This window comes from Erythrolamprus reginae, chromosome 1, assembly GCF_031021105.1.
Source record: "Erythrolamprus reginae isolate rEryReg1 chromosome 1, rEryReg1.hap1, whole genome shotgun sequence".
NCBI classification, from domain to species: domain Eukaryota; kingdom Metazoa; phylum Chordata; class Lepidosauria; order Squamata; family Dipsadidae; genus Erythrolamprus; species Erythrolamprus reginae.
Genome location: NC_091950.1, coordinates 318,471,361 through 318,493,101, shown reverse-complemented (window position 1 = coordinate 318,493,101; position 21,741 = coordinate 318,471,361). Strand labels below are relative to the sequence as shown.

At 37.1% G+C, this 21,741-nt stretch overlaps 1 protein-coding gene across 1 annotated transcript in view; it reads right to left on the bottom strand.

Moving 5' to 3' along the window:
* The window catches only part of UTRN (utrophin), a 463,318-nt gene that overhangs the window by 130,336 nt on the left and 311,241 nt on the right, over positions 1 to 21,741 (bottom strand). Inside the window, 1 exon segment of the mRNA XM_070733661.1 lies at positions 8,932 to 9,088. Coding sequence (XP_070589762.1) covers positions 8,932 to 9,088 — 157 coding nt within the window.

Below are 21,741 nucleotides of genomic sequence, written 5' to 3'. Positions count from 1 at the left end.
CAAAATTCAGAGGAAGGTTCTGACCTCAAATTGGTAATACTAATATGCTAATGGGAAGATACCAATTTTGATTTAGTGACAATCAAATAAAGATGGAAACAGCATACAATGAAATTCAGTAGAGAAGTTTACATCCAACATACACTATAAACTAGTCCCAATTTACAATGCCTTCTGTTACTAGAACATTAACTTAAATCAGCACTCAATCCTTACCAAGTCGGAAGAGTAGGAATATCTACAAAAATGTGATAAGCAACTGAAGAATAAACAGTAAAAGTTCTAACCAAACTATGCCACCCAATCTGTAGAATGGCATGAGGGTAAACAGATTGAAATGGTCAGGTCACCATTAGAAGGCATGACAGATCAGATTATGGATATATGAGGGTTGCCCAGAAAGTAATGCACTACATTTTTTTCTCAGCCTACAGTAGTGGTACGAATGGAAACTTTAGATATACAGTGATCCCTCATTTATCACACGTTCCAGGACCACCCGCAATAAAGGAAAAGGATGCTATATTTGTTTAAGTATTTATACATTATTTTAAGGCTTTATAAATCCTCCTGCACAATTTTACGCTTACAAAACTTTTGCCAGACCCATCCTCGAATACAGCTCATCTGTTTGGAACCCATATCGCATCTCAGACATTAACACTCTTGAAAATGTCCAAAGATACTTCACTCCTCCACTCGAAATAGAATACCCTATGAGACTAGACTTTCAATCCTGGGCCTAGAAAGTTTAGAACTAAGACGCCTTAAACAAGATCTAAGTATTGCCCACAAGATCATATGCTGCAACGTCCTGCCTGTCGGTGACTACTTCAGCTTCAACCACAACAACACAAGAGCACACAACAGATTTAAACTTAATATTAAGCGCTCCAAACTTGACTGTAAAAAATATGACTTCAGTAACTGAGTTGTCGAAGCGTAGAACTCATTACCGGACTCCATAGTGTCATCCCCAAACCCCCAACACTTTACCCTTAGATTATCTACGGTTGACCTATCCAGATTCCTAAGAGGTTAGTAAGGGGCGAGTACAAGTGCACTAGAGTGCCTTCCGTCCCCTGTCCTATTGCTCTCCTATATCTCCTATACCTTTCTTCTATTCCTATATCTCTTCTATTCTTTCATTGATTTATTCTATTACTATATCTTCTTTTCTATTCTTTCTTAGATATATTTTACTATGAGTATCTCCTCTATAACCTTCATCATGTATTTTACTATGTGTATATAGATATATACCCACTAAAACCCTCATTGTGTATTGGACAAAATAAATAAATAAAATAAAATAAAATAAACCTTTCCCATTCCCTTAATAACCATTCCCACACTGTTCTGTGCATGTATTGTACCTTTACACTTACTGTAAAATATTTTGAATTCCTAAACCTATGCGATGAAACGATGCTCCACGTGAAATGGCTGAGTGTAGGCGCAGACTCAGAGAGGGGGAAGCTGCGCCCAGACAAAAAGTAAACAACGCGCTACACTACTGAGCCAATCACGCTCTGGGATACAAAGCAGCAATCTCTGGTTGGTCACTTCTCCATCAATCAACCAATTGTGTGTTGTTTATAATCTCATGAAGGCAAGTAGTATCTCAGATCAAGTAGTGAAAATCCGCGATATATTTTTTCCATTAATATTTTATAAAAATCCACGATGGACCGAGTCTGAGAAAGGTGAACTGTGAAGTGGCAAGGGATCACTGTACATTATTTGAATTGTCAGGAGTGCGTGTGTAAATTTTGTGTTTCTTCAGACAGATAGCGTAGCTGCAGCAGTGTTTCAAAAAGGCATCTGTAAGTGATGTACGTTACAAGCAGCATGTCGTCATTGAATTTCTCACTGCGGAGAAAGAAGCTGTTGGGAACATTCACAAACATTTGTGTACAGTTTACAGAAATCTGCAGTCAGCAGAGAACTGGTATGGTTAGTCACTGGGCACAGAGGATGAGGCCATTAGAGGTGATTCGCAGAGTGCAGAAATGGCTTCGTGACCAGAACAAGGAGTGGTACCGACAAGGTATACATGCCCTTGTGTCTTGCTGGAGGAAGGCCATAGAACAGGATAGAGATTACATGGAAAAATATGGAGTGCAGAAGGAACATCATTCTTTCTTGCGTGTAAGTTTCATTGTGTTCAATAAATAATTGTTGAGGGAAAAAATGTGGTGCATTACTTTCTGGGCGACCCTTGTATCATAATGTAGAAAATCCATGTATCTAAATACGGTGGTACCTCGGTTTTCAAATGCTTCTCAGTTTGAACAAATCGGTATTCGACCAGGAAATTCAAAAAACCTTTGCCCTGAAATCCGAACAAATATTTGGAACTCGAACACTCGAGAGAACTGAAGACAGAAGCCGGCAAACTACAGAGAGAGAGAGAGAGACAGGGACAGAAGCGGGCGATCAAGAGAACTGAAGCAGGAAGCCGGCAAACTACAGAGAGAGAGAGAGAGAGAGAGAGAGAGAGAGAGAGAGAGAGAGAGAGAAAGATATGGGGACAGAAGCAGGCAAGCTAGAGGGAGAGGCAACTGAGGAGGGGTATTTATCTTAAATTGTTTCAGTTCTCAACCAAATCGGTTCTCAACCAAACTTCCAGAATGAATTGTGGTCAAGAACCGAGGTACCACTGTACTGAGGCAATATTGTGTTGATAGTATATATAATTCATGAATCACCAATTATTATATAATTGAACAAGAAAGGGGACATATTTGCTTTATAGTGTATTTCAGTGAAAATTGTATTTATCAAAAATAGTTCCACTATTTCTCTCCCCAACCTTTTTTGCACATCAAACAAACAAACAAACAAATGTACCCCATCTTTTTCTACTCAAATATATCATGAGTCCTGTTACATAGTTTTGCTATTTTTCTTTTCATTCTCTTCTCTATCTTCAAATTTTGAATCGTATCCTATCCTATTACTTTTATTCCATTATTCCTCTGCTTGTATCACAATTTCAGTATTTTTACCTTTCTTAAACTTTTGTAACATATACGGATCCTCTTTGGTCTGACAATTTCAGACTTTTCCTCTGCACGTCAAAATAATCCCAGATTTTCACTCTCTTTTAGAGTAAGCTTTGTAATAAAGGGTCCAACTTTCCTCCTGCTTCTCTCTGCCCACTATTCTGCTAATCGACTTCAGCTTTCTAAGAATTAACTTACAGGTTCAAATCCTAATAAAATGCTTTCTTCCAATTCCACTAGTGGCAGTGCTTGAATCAAGGATTCTGCCAGCAAAAGAGACAAATTATATTGTTCCCTAGCAGTCTGCCTCAGAGAATCTCCTCGGCTTCGAAGTAAATATTTAGGATGAGATATTTAAAAGGACTGTAGGGGTGGAGGTGAAGTTGTTGAACTGTTGAAGTCACATTCCTCCTATCCATACCAATGTTTGTATTCTCGGCCTCTTTATTAACCTCTGGAGATAAAATTTACATAAAATAATAAATACGTCAGGCCAACAGAATATGCGAAGAAAACTAATAAGACTGATGTCAAGGTTCTCTTATGATTTTCCTGATATGATCCTCTAGAGTTCTAATTTTGTAAGTCGTGCCTCCTTTGCCCTTCCCGCCAACAGTACTTCATTTCCAATAAGGAAACATGTTTATTTTCTTCATTCCGGGAAGAAAAGTTTAATACTCAATGCCTACTGCTTTATCCTTTGTATTGCACTATAAATTTTGTAGCTCTGCAAATCAAACATGAAATGCAGTACTAAACATAGAATTTCAGAGGGTTTTTTTAATTTGAAAAGTTTGTCGTCCATATAGCTATTGATTACATATAAATACATTTGATAGTACCTAATGAAATTTCAAAAGCTTCTAGTAGCACCCAATCTGGTGCTGACTGATCAGAAAAAAATGGGTAATATTTTCAGTATTTAAAGAATGCAGGTTTATAGAGCTGCATTGGTTTTTTGCTTCTTGTAAAGATTAGTCATGTTGTGTAAGTATAATGAAACTGCAGATAAATCGCTTAAAATATATCATTTCCTAATAGTAAATTCAGTTTATCCAAACACAATTTTCCCCCCTCGTTTTGTATTACGCAAACCCTAAAAGAAGGGCTTTAAAAGAAAACTTTGTAGATCTGGGGGAGTACTCCAGAATCATAAAATAGGTATTTTGATTTTCCTTTTTTTCACCAATTACAGGAAGTATTGCATAATCAGTATGATTTATCTTATTACTCTAAAGGCATCTTATATACTCCAAAACACTATCCACGGTGAAGTGTTATACTATCTTCCTAAAAATACAGTGGTACCTCTAGATACAAGCTGCTCCACATGCGAGTATTCCAAGTTACAAGCCGCGACGCAAGCGAAATTTCTGTTCGACACCCAAGCTCAAATTCGGGATACGAGCTGAGCTTCAGGATGCTACCGCTAGTTGGCGCATTGCCTCTCTGACCCAGAATCCCCTTGCTTCCGGTTATCTCAGCCATTAGCACGTGTTAGCGTGCAAAACAAAGTTTTATACCATTTAACTATGGAATTGTTGTTTTGTTTACGTTTATGATAGTTTAAGAAAGTGTTGTTTATGTAGTCTACAGTACACAGCCGCACTCGTCTGTCACCAAGGTACATTTTCTTATTGTATTTTGTACATTTGTACACTTCTCTTTTCATTATTTATTGTATTGTTTATTTATACGTGTTGCATGTAGATTTATTAATTAAAAACATGTCTTTTTTCATAATTTAGGCTAACTTTGGGACTTTTTTGAGGGCTGGAACCAATTAGAATTATTTACATTAATTCATATGGGGAAAATTCGTTTGAGATACGAGTTGATCTACTTACGAGCTCGGGTCTGGAACGAATTAAACTCGTATGTCGAGGTACCACTGTACTTGGATTTGGGACAAACTACAGGACTGCCTCCAAAGATGAGCTTTTAAGAGGAGAACAACTCAGAGCCATTCATTATTTATTTGTTATATTCTGTCTTTCTCTTTGTCGAACCCTCAAGTGCAGATTGTTTTCTACAAATCATAAAATTCTTATAGTCTAAAGATTTAACTCACAAGACTCCTGAATGTGTATCTCTGAATGATTTTGCTTTCTTATGGAGCAAAGTAGCTATCATTCACTTTTATCAATCATCAGTATAGGATGTGACACATCCAAATACTCCTTTCACTAAAAATCAGGAACGGCAATGAAAACCAGTCCCTTTTTAAGAAAAAAAAACCCCTGCTCTATAATTCAGTAACTTTTCCTATTATACCAGAAGGAATCAGGGAAATGCCAAAAGTACTATGGACCTCTTTCACAGGAATATTTGTGCACAGCATAAAAGCACAGTATCTCTTTTAAATTTAATGATAATCTTATTTATTTTATTTATTTATTCAATTTTTTTATGCTGCCCTTCTCCTTAGACTCAGGGCGGCTTACAACATGTTAGCAATAGCACTTTTTAACACAGCCAGCATATTGCCCCCCAATCCAGGTCCTCATTTTACCCACCTTGGAAGGATGGAAGGCTGAGTCAACCTTGAGCCAGTGATGAGATTTGAACCGCTGACCTGCAGATCTAGCAGTCAGCTTTAGTGGCCTGCAGTACTGCACTCTACCCACTGAGCCACTTCAGCTCAATCTTGATTGCTATTTCCTCAGCCAATCCACACTTTACAATATTAACAAAAACTGCTTATGATTATTTCCACAGAAAGCAACAGAGCTTGCTTTTTCAGTATACAGGTAGTTCTCAACTTACAGCCATTTATTTAGTGACTATTCTATTTAGTGACTGTTCCAATGGCACCGAAAATAATGTCGAATGACTGGTCCTAGCACAGACAACCATCATGGCAGCCCCAAAGCGATAGTATCAAACTTTGGGCACTTGTTAACCAACATGTATTTATAACAATTGCAGTATCCCAGGGTCATATGATCACCATTTGTGACTTTCACAGCTGACTTCTGACGTGCAAAGTTAATGGATGAAGTTGGACTTATTTAATATCCCAAGTAGGCTCCTACCTTCCTTTTTGTATGGGCCTAAAGACCTGTCCCCCCAGTGGGGGAACAGTGCAATGGAGGGAGCCAATTGAGTAATAACAGATCCCACTTCGCTGCCAATCCAACCTGGCCATGCCTATGTGCCAATAATAATAATAATAATGATAATGATAATGATAATGATGATGATGATGATGATGATGATGATGATGATAATGATGATGATAATGATAATAATAATAAAAATTATTATTATTATTATTATTATTATTATTATTATTATTATTATTATTTATTAGATTTGTATGCCGCCCCTCTCCGAAGACTATGTGTACCCACATGCATGTAACCTGTCTCATGCTCACTCATGCACTTTCGGCACACAACAACAAAAAGGTGAGCCATCACAGTCCTATGGTAAGATGGGCAGTCAATAAATTTTATAAATAAAGAAAATAATAACTAAAATTTGCGCATTATAACCATTTAGCTTAGCAATGGAAATTCCAGTCCCAGTTTCTCTCTGACTGCACTCTGTTAAAAATATTAACAAAGTCAATGATTGAAACAAATCAGTGTCATTACAGCAGTTAAGAGTATTTTGATTATGAAAACTTGGCTTTTAGGATTTATTATTCAGGATTTTTTAAATATCAGGAGTTAATGATTCTTTTTCTAATTTTTTTTTCTTTTGGTCTCTTTTCTTGCCCTTTTTTGGCCAGCAACAGTTTCCCAAGGAAAAGACAGGTCATTTTCATCAGAGGTCGAAAATGATTGCAATATCTTTAGTGCTGCCTAGTCACCTTGTTTGTTCCTTATATATTCCTTGTCCTTGTTTCTAAGCTCACAGTCTTAAACATATAGCAAATTGCTTCCAGTTTCCTTTTATATACTACCATGCTAATTATATGCATGAATAAATTCTTTGCAGTCACCTCAAGAAGCTCAAGTATTTGCTGTAAGATTGCTCAGAAATGACAACATTTTAAAAAATTCCAGATTTGCTTGTTATTTAATTGGTATTCAATCAGTTTAAATTTCCTTGTAGGAATTTTCTTGCTAGGAATTTATGCATCTTTTGCTCAAAGCAGTTCTGATAATGGAAACAGACAAATTGTCATTTTTTAAAATGTGTTCACTATCTTGATAGCATGGCAGTTATGATAAAGCCTAAAAGGTGGAAATGTAATTAAACAAATAGGAGAGAGAAATATTTTACATGTAGGTATATTTAATAGAGGTTATTTTTGTTTATTTGACTTTATCCCTCCTTCAGTCCTCTACACCGATCTTTCTTGCAGAAATTTCTCTACCCCATAATATAAACCTCAGGCAAATTCATTAAAAAAAGACGAATTACTTTTTGGAGTCCAAGCACATTTTAGCAACATTTAAATAAATGAAGCAAGGAAATATGAATCTAAATTGTAGGCTGCTTATTTGTTTACTTCACTGAAACAAGATATTGGGGAAAGGGAAGAGGAAAGAGTGAGTATTAAATTAATAATTTTAAACAAAAATTAGTACTTATTTTGAAATAAGAACAACACATTAAAAATGTAAGTGGAAATTTTAATAAAAGAAGAGATTGGCAAAGGATTATGTAAGCGAGTCATTAAGAATTAAGACTGAATGGCAGATACAACTACAGAATAACATGTCCCAAAAATAAGCAAATAACTGTCAAACAGCTAAAATGATGCAAATTCACGAGTCAGCAATGTTGCAGGTGTTAAAGATAGTACATGCTGTTTTAGGGACAAAAGAAGCATTAAGTACTCTGCAGGTATCTCAATTAGGTTCTTTTTTCTTTCTTTTTTTCATTACACCATTCTACCTTCCATTTTACTGTTACTTGCCTAAAATAAATAATATTTATACATATGTATGTGGTCTGGTTATTTGAAGTACTGCTAATATCCCTGGAATATTGGCTGGATATCTGCTACCTCTACATTTTTCCTCTGTGTATCCTGTGTAACTCTTAGAGTAGCATTGCATACTCTTTAACACCTAACAGGCACCAAAAACATTAACCATCACTGTTCTAAGGTATGCTCAACTCTTGCTATTATACTGATTAAGCAATAGCAATAGCATTTAGATTTATATACTGCCGCCGCCACTGGGATGCCCCGCCTCCGGACTTCTGTTCCCAGCGAAGCACCCGTTTTTATCCTGCTGGGATTTCCCTGAGGCTCCCCTCCATGGGAAACCCCACCTCCAGACTTCCGTGTTTGTGTGATGCTGCATGGGAATCCCAGCATTGCAAAAACAGGTGCTTCGCTGGCAACGGAAGTCCGGAGGTGGGGTTTCCCAGTGAGGGGAGCCTCAGCAAAATTGCAGCATCACAAAAACACGGAAGTCCGGAGGTGGGGTTTCAAGGACTTCCGTGTTTTTACAATTCTGCAATTTTGCTGAGGCTCCCCTCACTGGGAAATCCCACCTCCTGACTTCTGTTGCCAGCGAAGCACCCATTTTTGCGCTACTGGGATTCCCCTGCTGGGATTCCCCTGCAGCATCACAAAAACACAACAATCCAGAGGTGCGGTTTCCCATGGAGGGAAGCCTGAGGGGAATCCCAGCAGCACAAAAGGGGTGAGTTTTGGGCTTGCACGCATTAATTGCTTTTCCATTGATTCCTATGGGAAACATTGTTTCTTCTTACAAACTTTTCACCTTACAAACTTCATCCCGGAACCAATTAAGTTCGTAAGACAAGGTATCACTGTATTTTACTCCAAAAGCATTTTATTAAAATAAATTTGATAAAAGTCAAAAAAAATCCTAATAATTTTAAAACTCTGATTTAAATTTTAAAAATTCAATTTTTTAAAATTTATTTTTAAAAAACCGTTTTTATACACTCTGCTCACGATGAAATAATAATGTCAAATTAAGCAACTTACTTTACAGTGGTCATGTTGCTGCTGTAAAGTTGGAACATCTCCACCAACAGGCATCTGCTTCTTTAATTCGTCATCTTTCAAATTTAGCCATTTGATAAGTTCTTCCAATGATATTAGCAATTTACTCCATTTCTCTGCACTTGCCTCCAAATGAGCCCTACAATAAGATTGAACACATTTTTCAAGAATTTTGTGCTGCATTAAAACATACGAGATTTGAGCTGTCAAATACTGCATTGTGAATAGAACTCAAATTTTCTTTATTTAAAGCAAAGGACAGAACAAACCACACCTTCCATATATTTAAAAATTATTTATAAATGTATAAATACAGTTAAAAAAAAGATGTAATGAATAACATCATGATATTAAAATGCAGTTTAACATCTTATTTAATGGATTTCTAAATGTATTAAAAATAAATAAAAGCACCAAAAGCTTGTCTCATTTCTGCAAATCCAAGTTCTGGCCGCCATATAAATGGATCTCAAATTTCCCCCCACTCTCCAATCATTTTAATATCTATTTAAGCTATTACTTGACAGTCACATTTCCAGAAAGACATAAGCTTTTGAGGGTTGTCGTTCAGATATACACTGTTGATACTGATTATAATTTGCATTTTGCTGAATCAATAAATCACAAGAGCACTGTGCAGTAGTTCAGTTAAAATGACATGCAGTTAATATAACTACACTTGATATCAGATCTCTTTTATTTAGTCCCTTGTTTATGTCAACACCTGGCAAACATCAACACTGTAAGCAACTTGTTACAATCTTCTACAGCCATTTTTTCCTAGAATAATGGTAAAAATATATCATACCTCACTTTCAAATATTCAATGATATTAATATTGAGAGCATTACAACTGATAAACAATTTTAAAGCTTATGTGTCATTTAGGCTCCAGGCATAGTTCCCTCTAAGCTAAGCAGTGAGCAATCGCTCACTTAAAAATCATCATCAACTCAGAGTTTTCCAAACCTGCCCAGAAGCCGAGAGGGAAAGAGTGAGAGGGAAGGAGAGAGAGAGGAAGAGAAGAAGAGAGAGAAAAAGATAGAAAAAAGAGAGGAAGGAAAAGAAAAAGAAAAAGAATGGGAGTAAGGAAGAGAGAAAGAAAATCAAAATCTATTTTGAAACTAGCTCAACTATTTAAGTGGCATTTTGATATTGATAGAGTTGCCCTATTATAAGCTCACTGTTATAGACACACAGTACAGTATTTTATTTTGAAATTCTCTGAGGCAAAACAGGGTGGGTTTTTTGTTTGTTTGTTTGTTTGTTTGTTTGTTTGTTTATTTATTTATTTATTTTTTCTGTGCCGCCCAGTCCCGAAGGGACTGCCGCTCAGACACTATACTTTTCCGTCCACCCCCCAAAAAATTAGAGGGAACACTGGCTCCAGGACTAGCAGTGGGATTCAAAAATATTTAGTACTGGTTCTGTGGGCATGGCTTGGTGGCCATGGCTTGGTGGCCATGGCTTGGTGGCCGTGGCAGGGGAAGGATACTGAAAAATCTCCATTTCCACCCCACTCTAGGGGAAGATTACTAAAAAAATCTCAATTTCCTTCCGATCAGCTGGGACTCCGGAAGCAGAGAATAGACAGGGGTGGGGCCAGTCTTAGATGGTATTTACTAGTTATCCAAACTACTCAAAAATTCCACTACCAGTTCTCCAAACTAGTCAGAACCTGCTGAAACCCATTTCTGTCCAGGACACAAGTAAAAGTTTTCACTTTAGTTTTCTGATAAAAGTTTTTAGTTTTCAGAATGAAATTCTAGCAGCCAAAAGAGTTATTTAATTTTTAAAGTAATTTAATACGTGCATCCAATCCCCAACCTGGTTACCAAACAACAATTTGTTTCAACTTGTATACTGCACAGAACAATAAATTAACCATACAGGGGAAGCATACACAGCATTATAAAGCACAAAACACCTAACCAAGATTTAACAAAACAAATTTAGTATGATATACAGTAAACATACTAAACCAGGCTAGTTAAGTCTGTTGTATGAAGATAGATTTCATAATTTCTAGTCGATTATACAACCAATTACAGTGGTACCTCATCATACGAACTTAATTGGTTCCAGGAGGAGGTTCGTAAGGTGAAAAGTTCGTAAGATGAAACAATGTTTCCCATAGGAATCAATGTAAAAGCAAATAATGCGTGCAAATCCTTCAGGAAAATCCCAAACTTTAGAAGGGAGGCGAACAGAGGGCAGGGAGGAGCAGCTAAAGGGGGCGGGTGGAAGAAGCAAGGCTAGGCTAAAGGGTGAGTGGGAAGGAAGAAAGGCAAGGGGGGCGCCCCTCCCTTTTCTTTTTTCAAAAGACACAGTTTCAGTGCCTTTGCAAGCATGCAAAATCTTTACTCCTCCAAGCTGCCCCTCCCTTTTCTTTCTTAAAAAGATACCGTTTCAGTGCTTTTGCAAGCATGCAAAATCTTTACTCCTCCCAGCTGCCCCTCCCTTTTCTTTCTTAAAAAGACACCGTTTCAGTGCTTTTGCAAGCATGCAAAATCTTTACTCCTCCAAGCTGCCCCTCCTTTTTCTTTCTTAAAAAGACACCATTTCAGTGCCTTTGCAAGCATGCAAAATCTTTACTCCTCCAAGCTGCCCCTCCCTTTTCTTTCTTCAAAAAAGGGGGGGGAAAGAAACCCCTTCATCCCAGCAGCAGCTGCTTGGGTTCGTAAGGTGAAAATCGTTCGGAAGAAGAGGCAAAAAAATCTTAAACACCAGGTTCGTATCTTGAAAAGTTCGTTAGAAGAGGCATTCGTAAGATGAGGTACCACTGTATTTTGTTTTGTGGGGAGGTGAAGAGAAGTGTTCCCATGGTACAACAACCATCAGAACATCCACTCATCATAAACCCTAGCCAAAAAAAAAAGTAGTACAAAAGTCAGCTGACACCAAGACTTTGTTGAATTTCCACTCCTTTCAGCCAATGGAGAATTCCAAAAAGAGAAGATTTCCAGTGCCCAACTCCCATTCTAGCTCCTTGCGCTGTTGTCACAGTAACACAGCAAAAGAAGCAAAGCAAAACAATTCAGCCATACCCGTTAATCTATTCCCTTTGGGATAAATTACATACAAAGATTAATGGATTAATAAAACAAACAGACCAAAACGCAGGTAGTGTGAAAACATAACTGAATGTATTTTACAGCCATTTCATCTACTTCAGGTCCCCACACCATTTTTTCCCCTTGAAAATGTTCTGTTATGTCCACATGCCATTCCATATATTGATTTTCACGCTTTAAATTTCTAATCTCTCTGGGGATTTCATTCTCACCTTTCAGTCACAACTTTCTTAAGTCTTCCTCCTGATCCATTCATTCTTACTTTATACATTTGCTCGGCAATTCAATCCTCATTCATTCTACTTGACCAAACTATAAATTAATCAATTTTGTATTCAACTCACACTTACTACTTAATCATTAATTTAACCAGCCAATTCCCCTGCAGCCTTTTGCATTCATTCTTGCTATTTTTCCTTTATATACTGGAAAAATAATTACATTTTTCTCACCAGTCTTAACATACATCATAAACAAGACATATAAATATTCTACAAGAAAATTGCAGAGTATATTTTAATATATTTAGTTACAATATTTACATCCAGAATGTTACCGTTTTTCAATATTGTAAGAGAATAATGTCCTTTCTATTATCATTTTCCTTTGGACATTAACCTCTACAGCATTTGCTTCAATTCCATTCTTTGACATATTGCTATCATTTCCATTTAAAAAAGCTTTAGAATATTTCTTTCAGTATTCCTTTAATTGAATTTTTGCCATGTCTACTTAATCCTATAGAACAGGGATCCCCAACCCATGGTATGTGAACCAGCACTGGGGCGCAGCATGTCAGAAACCAGGCTGTATAAAGAAGCGAAAACTGGCAAAAAATAAATAGGTTTAAATTAAGAGGAAGTAAACTACAACTGTACATTAGGAAAAAAAATCCTATTGGTAAGAAGAACATTGAAATAGAGCATTCCAGGAATTTGTGGATTCTCATTGAAGTATTTTAACAACAGCTGAATGGCAATAGAATCCTGTACTAGACATGTTTTAGACTAGATGAACTCTCATAGCCCTTTGATTCTGTTTCTTTGATCATTCTATCAAGCACCTGCCAATAGGAAAAAAATAGGCACTTATGGAAGAACATGTCAACATTGGCAATATTGTTTCTTGGCCAATCAGTTAATAGCTGGATATTTCTGGGTAGACATCCAAATGCCCATGTAACACCAACACTCCGCAGTCTGCATTGGTTGTCGATCAGTTTCCGGGCACAATTCAAAGTGTTGGTCATCACCTATAAAGCCCTTCATGGCACCGGACCAGGGTATCTACGAGACCGCCTTCTGCCACATGAATCCCAGCGACTGGTTAGGTCCCACAGAGTGGGCCTTCTCTGGGTCCCGTCAACAAAACAATGTTGTTTGGCGGGACCCAGGGGAAAAGCCTTCTCTGTGGCGGCCCCGGCCCTCTGGAACCAACTCCCCCAGGAGATTAGAATTGCCCCCACCCTCCTTGCCTTTCGTAAGCTCCTTAAAACCCACCTCTGCCGTCAGGCATGGGGGAACTGAGATATTCTTTCCCCCTAGGCCTTTACAATTTATACATGTTATGTTTGTTTGTAGGGATGTTTGGTTTTTACAATAAGGGTTTTTAGTTGTTTTAGTATTGGATTTATATGATGTTTTTTATTACTGTTGTTAGCCGCCCCGAGTCTACGGAGAGGGGCGGCATACAAATCCAATAAATAAATAAATAAATAAATAAATAAATATTAACTGAGAACTATATCTTAATGGATTAAAAAGCATTTTTTAAAAAAATATATAGAAATTCTATGTATTGCAAAGGCAGGCTACTAAAGTAACTTTGGAAAATATAATAGAGTAGAGTAGAGTAGAGTAGAGTAGAGTAGAATAGAGTAGAATAGAATTCTTTATTGGCCAAGTGTGATTGGACACACAAGGAATTTGCCATTGGTGCATATGGTCTCAATGTTCATAAAAGAAAAGACACATTTGTCAAGAATCATGAGGTGCGACACTTAATGATTGTCATATGGTACAAATAAGCAATCAGGAAACAATCAATATTAATATAAATCATAAGGATACAAGCCACAAGTTACAGCCGTACAGTCATAAGTGGGAGGAGATGGGTGATAGGAACAATGAGAGGACTAATAGTAATATTGATGCAGGGTAACTACTGTTATTAGTCTCGCCAAATTTCAGTTTAGAAGGCCAGGCAAAGGCCAGGCTAAATATAATTATTTTCAATTATTTTCTAAACTTGCCTTCAACTTTTCTGTCTGTTCTGTTCTCTTCTTTTATCTTAATATGCTATACTTAAAACTAGATATTGCTGAACTGAGTGGGAATCCTAACATCAGAAAGTCATCTTTGTCCTCAGGTTACTGAGATGGTGTCAACTGTAAAATTCGATTTTTTAAGCTTTGTGCTAACGGTAGTCCTTGACTTACGACAACAGTGGAGCTCAAATTTTTTGGCCACGATTGTTAAGCAAAACACTCCATTTGTTAAGTAAATCTGGCTTTCTTGTTGGAAGCCTGCTGGGAAGGTGACAAATCATAATCATATATCCCCAGGACAATGTAACTGTCATAAATGGAAATCATGCTAGTTGACAATGGCCAAAGTTTGGTCACATGACCATGCGGATGCTGCAACAGTCATATGTATGAAAACTGGTCATAAGTCATTTTTTTCAGTGTAACTTAGAACTGTCACTAAATAATTGTATATCAAAGGTTGTATGTCAAGGACTAGTTGTATTTGGCCAGTAAAAAGAGCAATACAGTATGTTTATTTTACTTATTGAAACTGACAGTGAAACATAAGTAACAAAATCCCTAAGCATTTTAAACAATAAATCTAATATCAATAAAGATAGCTTGAAACAAACAAAGAAACAAATCCCCATGCAAACAAATCTAAATGTAAAACAAATCAGAACAATCCATCAGCAGGGAGTATCCATCGAAACATTGACATCCTTTTTTCTAATTTTGCTCTAGAGCATTTCTGAATGTTTACTAGGTTGCTTCTGAATGCCCCAGAAGCTGGTGTCAAAATGTCTTAATTTTATTGATAATTGTGTTGTTATCTTTTTAGTTTCCTACCAATTCTTGTAGTAAAAGTATGACCTGCCAACATTCCCCATTGGCTAATTAATCACACTCATGTATTACGTATTGAGGCATCTATGTATACATGTTATTTATATACATCAAATTATTTTACCTATTTTTTTTCTTTTGTCCCCACACTTCAAAAGGCCTCTTAATTAAAAGAACTTCAAACATACATAATATGCCATATATATTTATAGAAAGTTGTGGCTTAAACATTTAGATGGCATAAGATCAAGAGAAAGTGGGTCATGCATCAAGACAGTGACTTAACAGACAAGTTGTACAGCCAAATAACAGTTAAAACAAAAGGAAGTTTTTGGACTCTCTTGGTCTTGTGCAGTCAGAATTAATCCCAATGTATCTTTCTTCAATTCTTCTGTTTATCATATACTGTACAGTGATACCTTGTCTTACAAACTTAATTGGTTCGGGGACGAGGTTCTTAAGGTGAAAAGTTTGTAAGACGAAACAATGTTTCCCATAGGAATCAATGGAAAAGCGATTAATGCGTGCAAGCCCAAAATTCACCCCTTTTGCCAGCCGAAGCACCCGTTTTCGCACTGCTGGGATTCCCCTGAGGTTCCCCTCCATTGGAAAGCCCACCTCTGGACCTCTGTGTTTTTGAAATGCTGCGATTTCACTGAGGCTCCCCTCGCTGGGAAACCCCACCTCTGGACTTCCGTTGCCAGCGAAGTGCCCGTTTTTGCGCTGCTGGGATTCCCTTGCAGCATCACAAAAACACGGAAGTCTGGAAGTGGGGTTTCCCATGGAGGGGAGCCTCAAGGGAATCCCAGCAGCGCAAAAATGGGTGCTTCGCTGGCAACGGAAGTCCGGAGGTGGGGCATCCCAGCGGCGGCGATGGGTTTGTAAGGTGAAAATAGTTTGTAAGAAGAGGCAAAAAAATCTTAAACCCCGGGTTTGTATCTCGAAAAGTTTGTATGACGAGGCATTTGTAAGATGAGGTATCACTGTACAAGATATCTGCTTTGGCTGTTATTTTTTTTTATGTGCTGCCCATGCAATATTTTGCCATGTCATACTTCTTTCCTATTCTTTACTTGATCTTTATCGTTGACCTGTTTAGTCTCTCTAGTACTTTCCAGATATTCAGGTAGGTAGGTAGGTAGGTAGGTAGGTAGATAGGTATTTGTTTATTATTTATTTGTTTGTTTGTTTGTTTGAATCCTATGCCGCCCCCTTCGAAGACTCTGGGAGGCTTACAACACATAAAAAACAGTAAATTACAATAACATTAATCCAATTAAATTAAAATTAAATCCCAAATATTAAAATCAATCACATCCATTCGTACAATGATAATGCAAACATTCGTTGGCTAGGGACCAAGATCTAATCATCCCAAGCCTGGCAACATAAATGAGTCTTAAGACTCTTACGAAAGGTGAGGAGGGTGGAGGAAGTACGAATCTCCGGGGGGGGGGGGGGAGAGCTGATTATAGAGGGGCAGGGCACCCACAGAGAAGGTTCTTCCCCTATGCCCTGCCAAATGACATTTATATGCTGATAGAAATATTATTTGTTAATGCTTATTCTAGAGGATATTTTAATCTGTACAGAACTTCGGAAGTTATATTTTCCCATAGTTTTTTCCTCTCTTTATGTCTGCTCTCTCCTTATCACTTTACCTTTTTTTAAAAAACCATTTCTTTGCTTTTTTGTGTTTTACATTTTTCTGAAATTTAATAAAAGTTTTATTTTAAAAAAAAATTAATCCCCAAGAAACCCCAAGCTTTTCAACTGTTATAGCTGGAATTTTGTAGCTCTCAGTTAATGTATTAGCATAAGTCTCTCCCTATTTTTCTAATTTGACAAAGAAGGATTAGAGATACCAGGCATTAACAGTGCTTTCTTTAACTAACTCTAGCACTATTTCAAAGTGTTGGTTATGACCTATAAAGCCCTTCATGGCACCGGACCAGAATATCTTCGGGACCGCCTCCTGCCGCACGAATCCTAGCGACCGGTTAGGTCCCACAGAGTTGGCCTTCTCTGGGTCCCGTCGACTAAACAATGTCATCTGGCGGGACCCAGGGGAAGAGCCTTCTCTGTGGGGGCCCCGACCCTCTGGAACCAGCTCCCCCCTGAGATTAGGATTGCCCCCACCCTCCCTGCCTTTCATAAACTCCTTAAGACCCACCTTTGCCGTCAGGCATGGGGGAACTAAAACACCTCCCCCTTGCCCATGTTGTTTTGTTGATTGATTGACTGTGTGCCTGTTTTTTATATATACTGTTTTTATGAGATTATTAATTTTAAATTGTAACTAGATGGGTGGGCATTGGATTTGGTATTATGTACTGTACTGTTTTTTATTATTGTTGTGAGCCGCCCCGAGTTTGCGGAGAGGGGCGGCATATAAATCCAATAAACCTAAACCTAACCTAACTATTTCAACGTAAATGAAATACAAAATTCAGTTAGCTTCGCAGATCATAAATTTTACATCAGGGTATATTGCTATGGGGCATTTATCAAACTCAGGTAATAAAGGGCAGACTACCTTGACATTATATTATTTACAAAAATGTCTCTGAAAATAAAATGTAATAAAAACCATTTTCCTGACATGCTTGCTAAGGTTAACTATTGGGCCTAGATGATTTAGAGATACATGCTATCATAAGAAAGTGTAAGGAAATATCCCAAATTCAGATCCCTGCTTCGAGGTTCAATTCATATTTCTGCCTCTAGTGAACTGCGAGATGCATCATAATCTGCATTTGGTCTTTATAATCTAATCATTCATTCATAAAGACCAACTGCTCCTATTAGACAAACTGTTTATAATTTTTATGCTGTTAGAATTAAGATTAAAGCCTAATCCTACAAAGCATGCTGATCACCATGTGTTTTTTTTAACTTGCTCTGCTCTATTTTCCATACAACAGGTTTTTTTTTAAAAAAATAGTTTATTTATTAGTAAAAAAAGGGAAGGGAAGTGTAAACAGGAAGAGAAAAAAGGTAAGGGGAAAGGATACAAAATCAAGGGGTTGGGGAAGGTGATAGTATTATACATAGTAATACATAAAGTTCTTTGTATCGATAATATATTTCTCAAGCTATGTAAGTAAAAGGTATCCTTATTGTTACCATTTATATCATATAATATATTTGTAATTCATACATTTAATTTCCAATTTCTAATACGTGTATATATATATTAGTTAGTAAAAGGTGATTTATGAAAGAGGAAAGTGAGAGCAGGATAGTTAAAAAGATTTGAAGTTTATTTGAGTAAATGATATAATTAAGGAAATTTAGAGTTTATTAAGGGGGTGGATCTGCGTATGGCGCAGACGTTTTTAGGTGATACGACATTATGTAGAAAAATAATAAGGGGTGTATATGTATAATATAATAAATGTATTCTTGTGTGTAAAAAGAAAGAATGTGAGAATTGTTATAAAAATTAATAAGTATTTGTATTGATATGTTATAGGATATATAATCTATTGATTTAAAGAGGAATAAAGACAGATATGATATAAAGTCTTTTTCGAATTGAATTTCAATTTAGTTGGTTATGGAATTGTTTTATAGTTTAGTTTTGTTTCAATTTTGAACGTTCAAAGATGAGATAGGCTTATTACTTTCATGATATAAAAGTTTGATATCTTTTTGCTGAAACCCATTTGTACCAATTATCCCATATTTTATAGTATTCTGAGTCTTTTTTGTTTTGAATTTCCATTGCTATTTTGAACATCTCCACGCACTCCATAATTTTAGTAATGACTACTAATGACTTAGTAATGTTGGGGACTTCCGGTTGTGATGTTGCGTTGGTGCTGAGTGTTTCCCGGTTCTCCGGATTTCATTCGGCCTTTCGAGAGCTTTTAAAAGTTTAGATTTTTTTTTAGGTTACAAGAATTGAGTTTACTATGATGCTTTGAAAATAGATAAATCTTATAGTTGCACATGTCTTAGATGAGCAGCAGACAGAGATTATTCTTAGCTTCTAGCACTGACAAACTGAAATTACTACATCTTGAGGACCAAGAATATCAATCTGTTTCACTGAGCTCTCTCTATTTAGGGTGAGGCAAAGATGGGTTCTTGAGGGTATGCTTTCTGCTTCATCTTCGGTGTACAGAATATGATCCCTAAATCAGGAAATTCTTTATTTAGAAGAAGGTCCACATATGCAGAAGACATGGTCACATATTTGATATGAGAGCAAGTTTTGCATAATTCATGCTACTATTTAAAAGAGATAGAAAAAAAACCCCTGGTCTTTGTTGCCAATCATATTACTTTTTATTTTTTTATTTTTTGCTGCATTCAAGTCAGTTTTGACCTCTTAATGATTGCATGGGCTAGTCCCTGCAGTTTTCTGGGCAAGATTTCAGAAGTGGTCTGCCATTGTCTCCTTCCTGAGGCCAAGAGAGAGTGACTGGCCCAAGGCGACACAGCTGGCTTCATAATGGACCACAATGGAGAAATTAAGTCAAGACTAGAATTGGAAACCATAGGCCAAAAGACAGAGTGGTGGGAATATTTTCAAATTCAATCTAAATTTTCAAAACATAAACATACATTAGGTATCGACAAAGATAATTTGTTAGATAAAATATTCACCGGTCCACTTAAGTGGAGCAGGAACTTTAAAATGACACTAGCCATTCCATATAAAGAAAATTTAATCAAAATGTATTATGGATGGCACATTACCCCTGTAAAATTAGCGAAAGTAAACAAGAAATTATCTCCCACCTGCTGGAAATGTCTAAAGGAACAAGGTACATACTTTCACTTATGGTGGCAATGCGAAAAATCCTAGGCATACTGGAAAAAAATAGGAATCTGGCTAGATGAAATCCTCAACATAGAGATAGATAAAACTCCAGAATGTTTCCTCTTGGGTATCATAAGACAAAATTTGAAAAAAAAAAAATCAAATTTATCTAGTTATACATATTACTACAGCGGCCAGACTAGCATTCGCACAATGGTGGAAAAATGATGACATGCCACATGATGGACTAATATTAGAAAAGATTAGAAGCTGCGCAGAAATGACCAAACTAACTATGGAACTTAGAAATAACAAAGATTCTGGCTTCACGTTTAAATTGCAAGTAGAATTTACAGACTCCAAGTTTCTAGCTTGGTGCCTTAATCACTATACCAAACTGGTCCTCTTATTGCCTGCAAGAATATCAATGTTAAGGACCTTTGTCTGGGAGCCACTGCTAATTTCACACCACCAAAAATACAACACACTCACAGGCCACCCTTCATCAATTACTAGGATGATCAGAATCACCTACAGATCTGAGCAACACAAAGCTCTCAAAGCTCAAGTTTTTTTTTTTGATACAGATAATCTATCTATCAATCAGTCAATCAAAAGGACACCATCCATTCTAATGCTGGCAGGCTGCATGCACAATGAATCAGCTCCTTTAAGATTATGTTTCTCTTATATTAGAGTCCCAGTACTTCTCAAATAATGGGGTGGGACCCCTGGGGGGGCATGGAGAGATGTCAGGGGGCACGTGACGTCGGGCAACATGCTTGTTTTTACTGCAGAGATTAGGGCAGGTTTTTTGCACCGAACAATAGCACACAGCACAGAGCAGGAGATATGAAGTCCAGATAACAGACCCTTAAGAGACACAATGGAAAAATATGTTTAATAGGAATGAAAGGAAAGGAGGAGAGAGACAAAGCTAATGAGACAAACGTAAATCTCCCGAAAGCTAAGACGAGGAAATATGACAAAGTGTATGTAGCACTTGGCTTCATTATGACTATGGTGGGAGGAAAGCCCGGTATTTTTACTCTGTCTAAAAAGGTTGGCAAGAGAAAGCATGAAGCCAAGTAAATTAAGGTGTCAGTTAAACATATTACACCCCAATCACGCTGATAAGGCGCTTGAGTTTTTTCAGCGAAAACGTGCTGAATACTGCAAACAATCATCCTGGCAGAGAATTGTGTGTGTGTGAAATGTTTACTTCGGCCTGGGGGGGGGGACAGAAAATAATTAAGAAGCCCTGTACTAGGCAGTAAAAATGTGCAGGTCATTTATTTTTAAAGGAACTCTTTTTAAAGGAAGCTTGTCTGACTTAACAATTAGGCAGCATTCCTTCTGGGATACATGGTTTCCTTTCGTAAGAATTTGAAAACTTATTTATGCCACCAGGTCTGGGGTCATTAGATCCCAGCATCTGGCCACTGAATGCCTAGTATGTTTGGTTTGTATTGAATGAATGAATTTTGATATTCAGCTTATATAATGTTTTTAAACTACATATTTATATTAATTGGATCCAATTGTATTTTGTACACTGTTTTCTTGTTGACATGTTGTGAGCCGCTCCGAGTCCGCGGAGAAGGGCGGCACACAAATCCAATTAATAAATAATAAATTAATAAATATTTGCCATGAAAGCCATATGCAGTGCTATGCAAAAAGAACAATTTCGTATTCTGGACTCACTTTTACAAACATTCTATGCTAGTTTTTTATGGATCCCTTTTACATGTACAGTGATCCCCCGATCATTGCGAGGGTTCCGTTCCAGGACCCCTCGCAATGACCGGTTTTTCGCGAAGTAGCGCTGCGGAAGTAAAAACACCATCTGC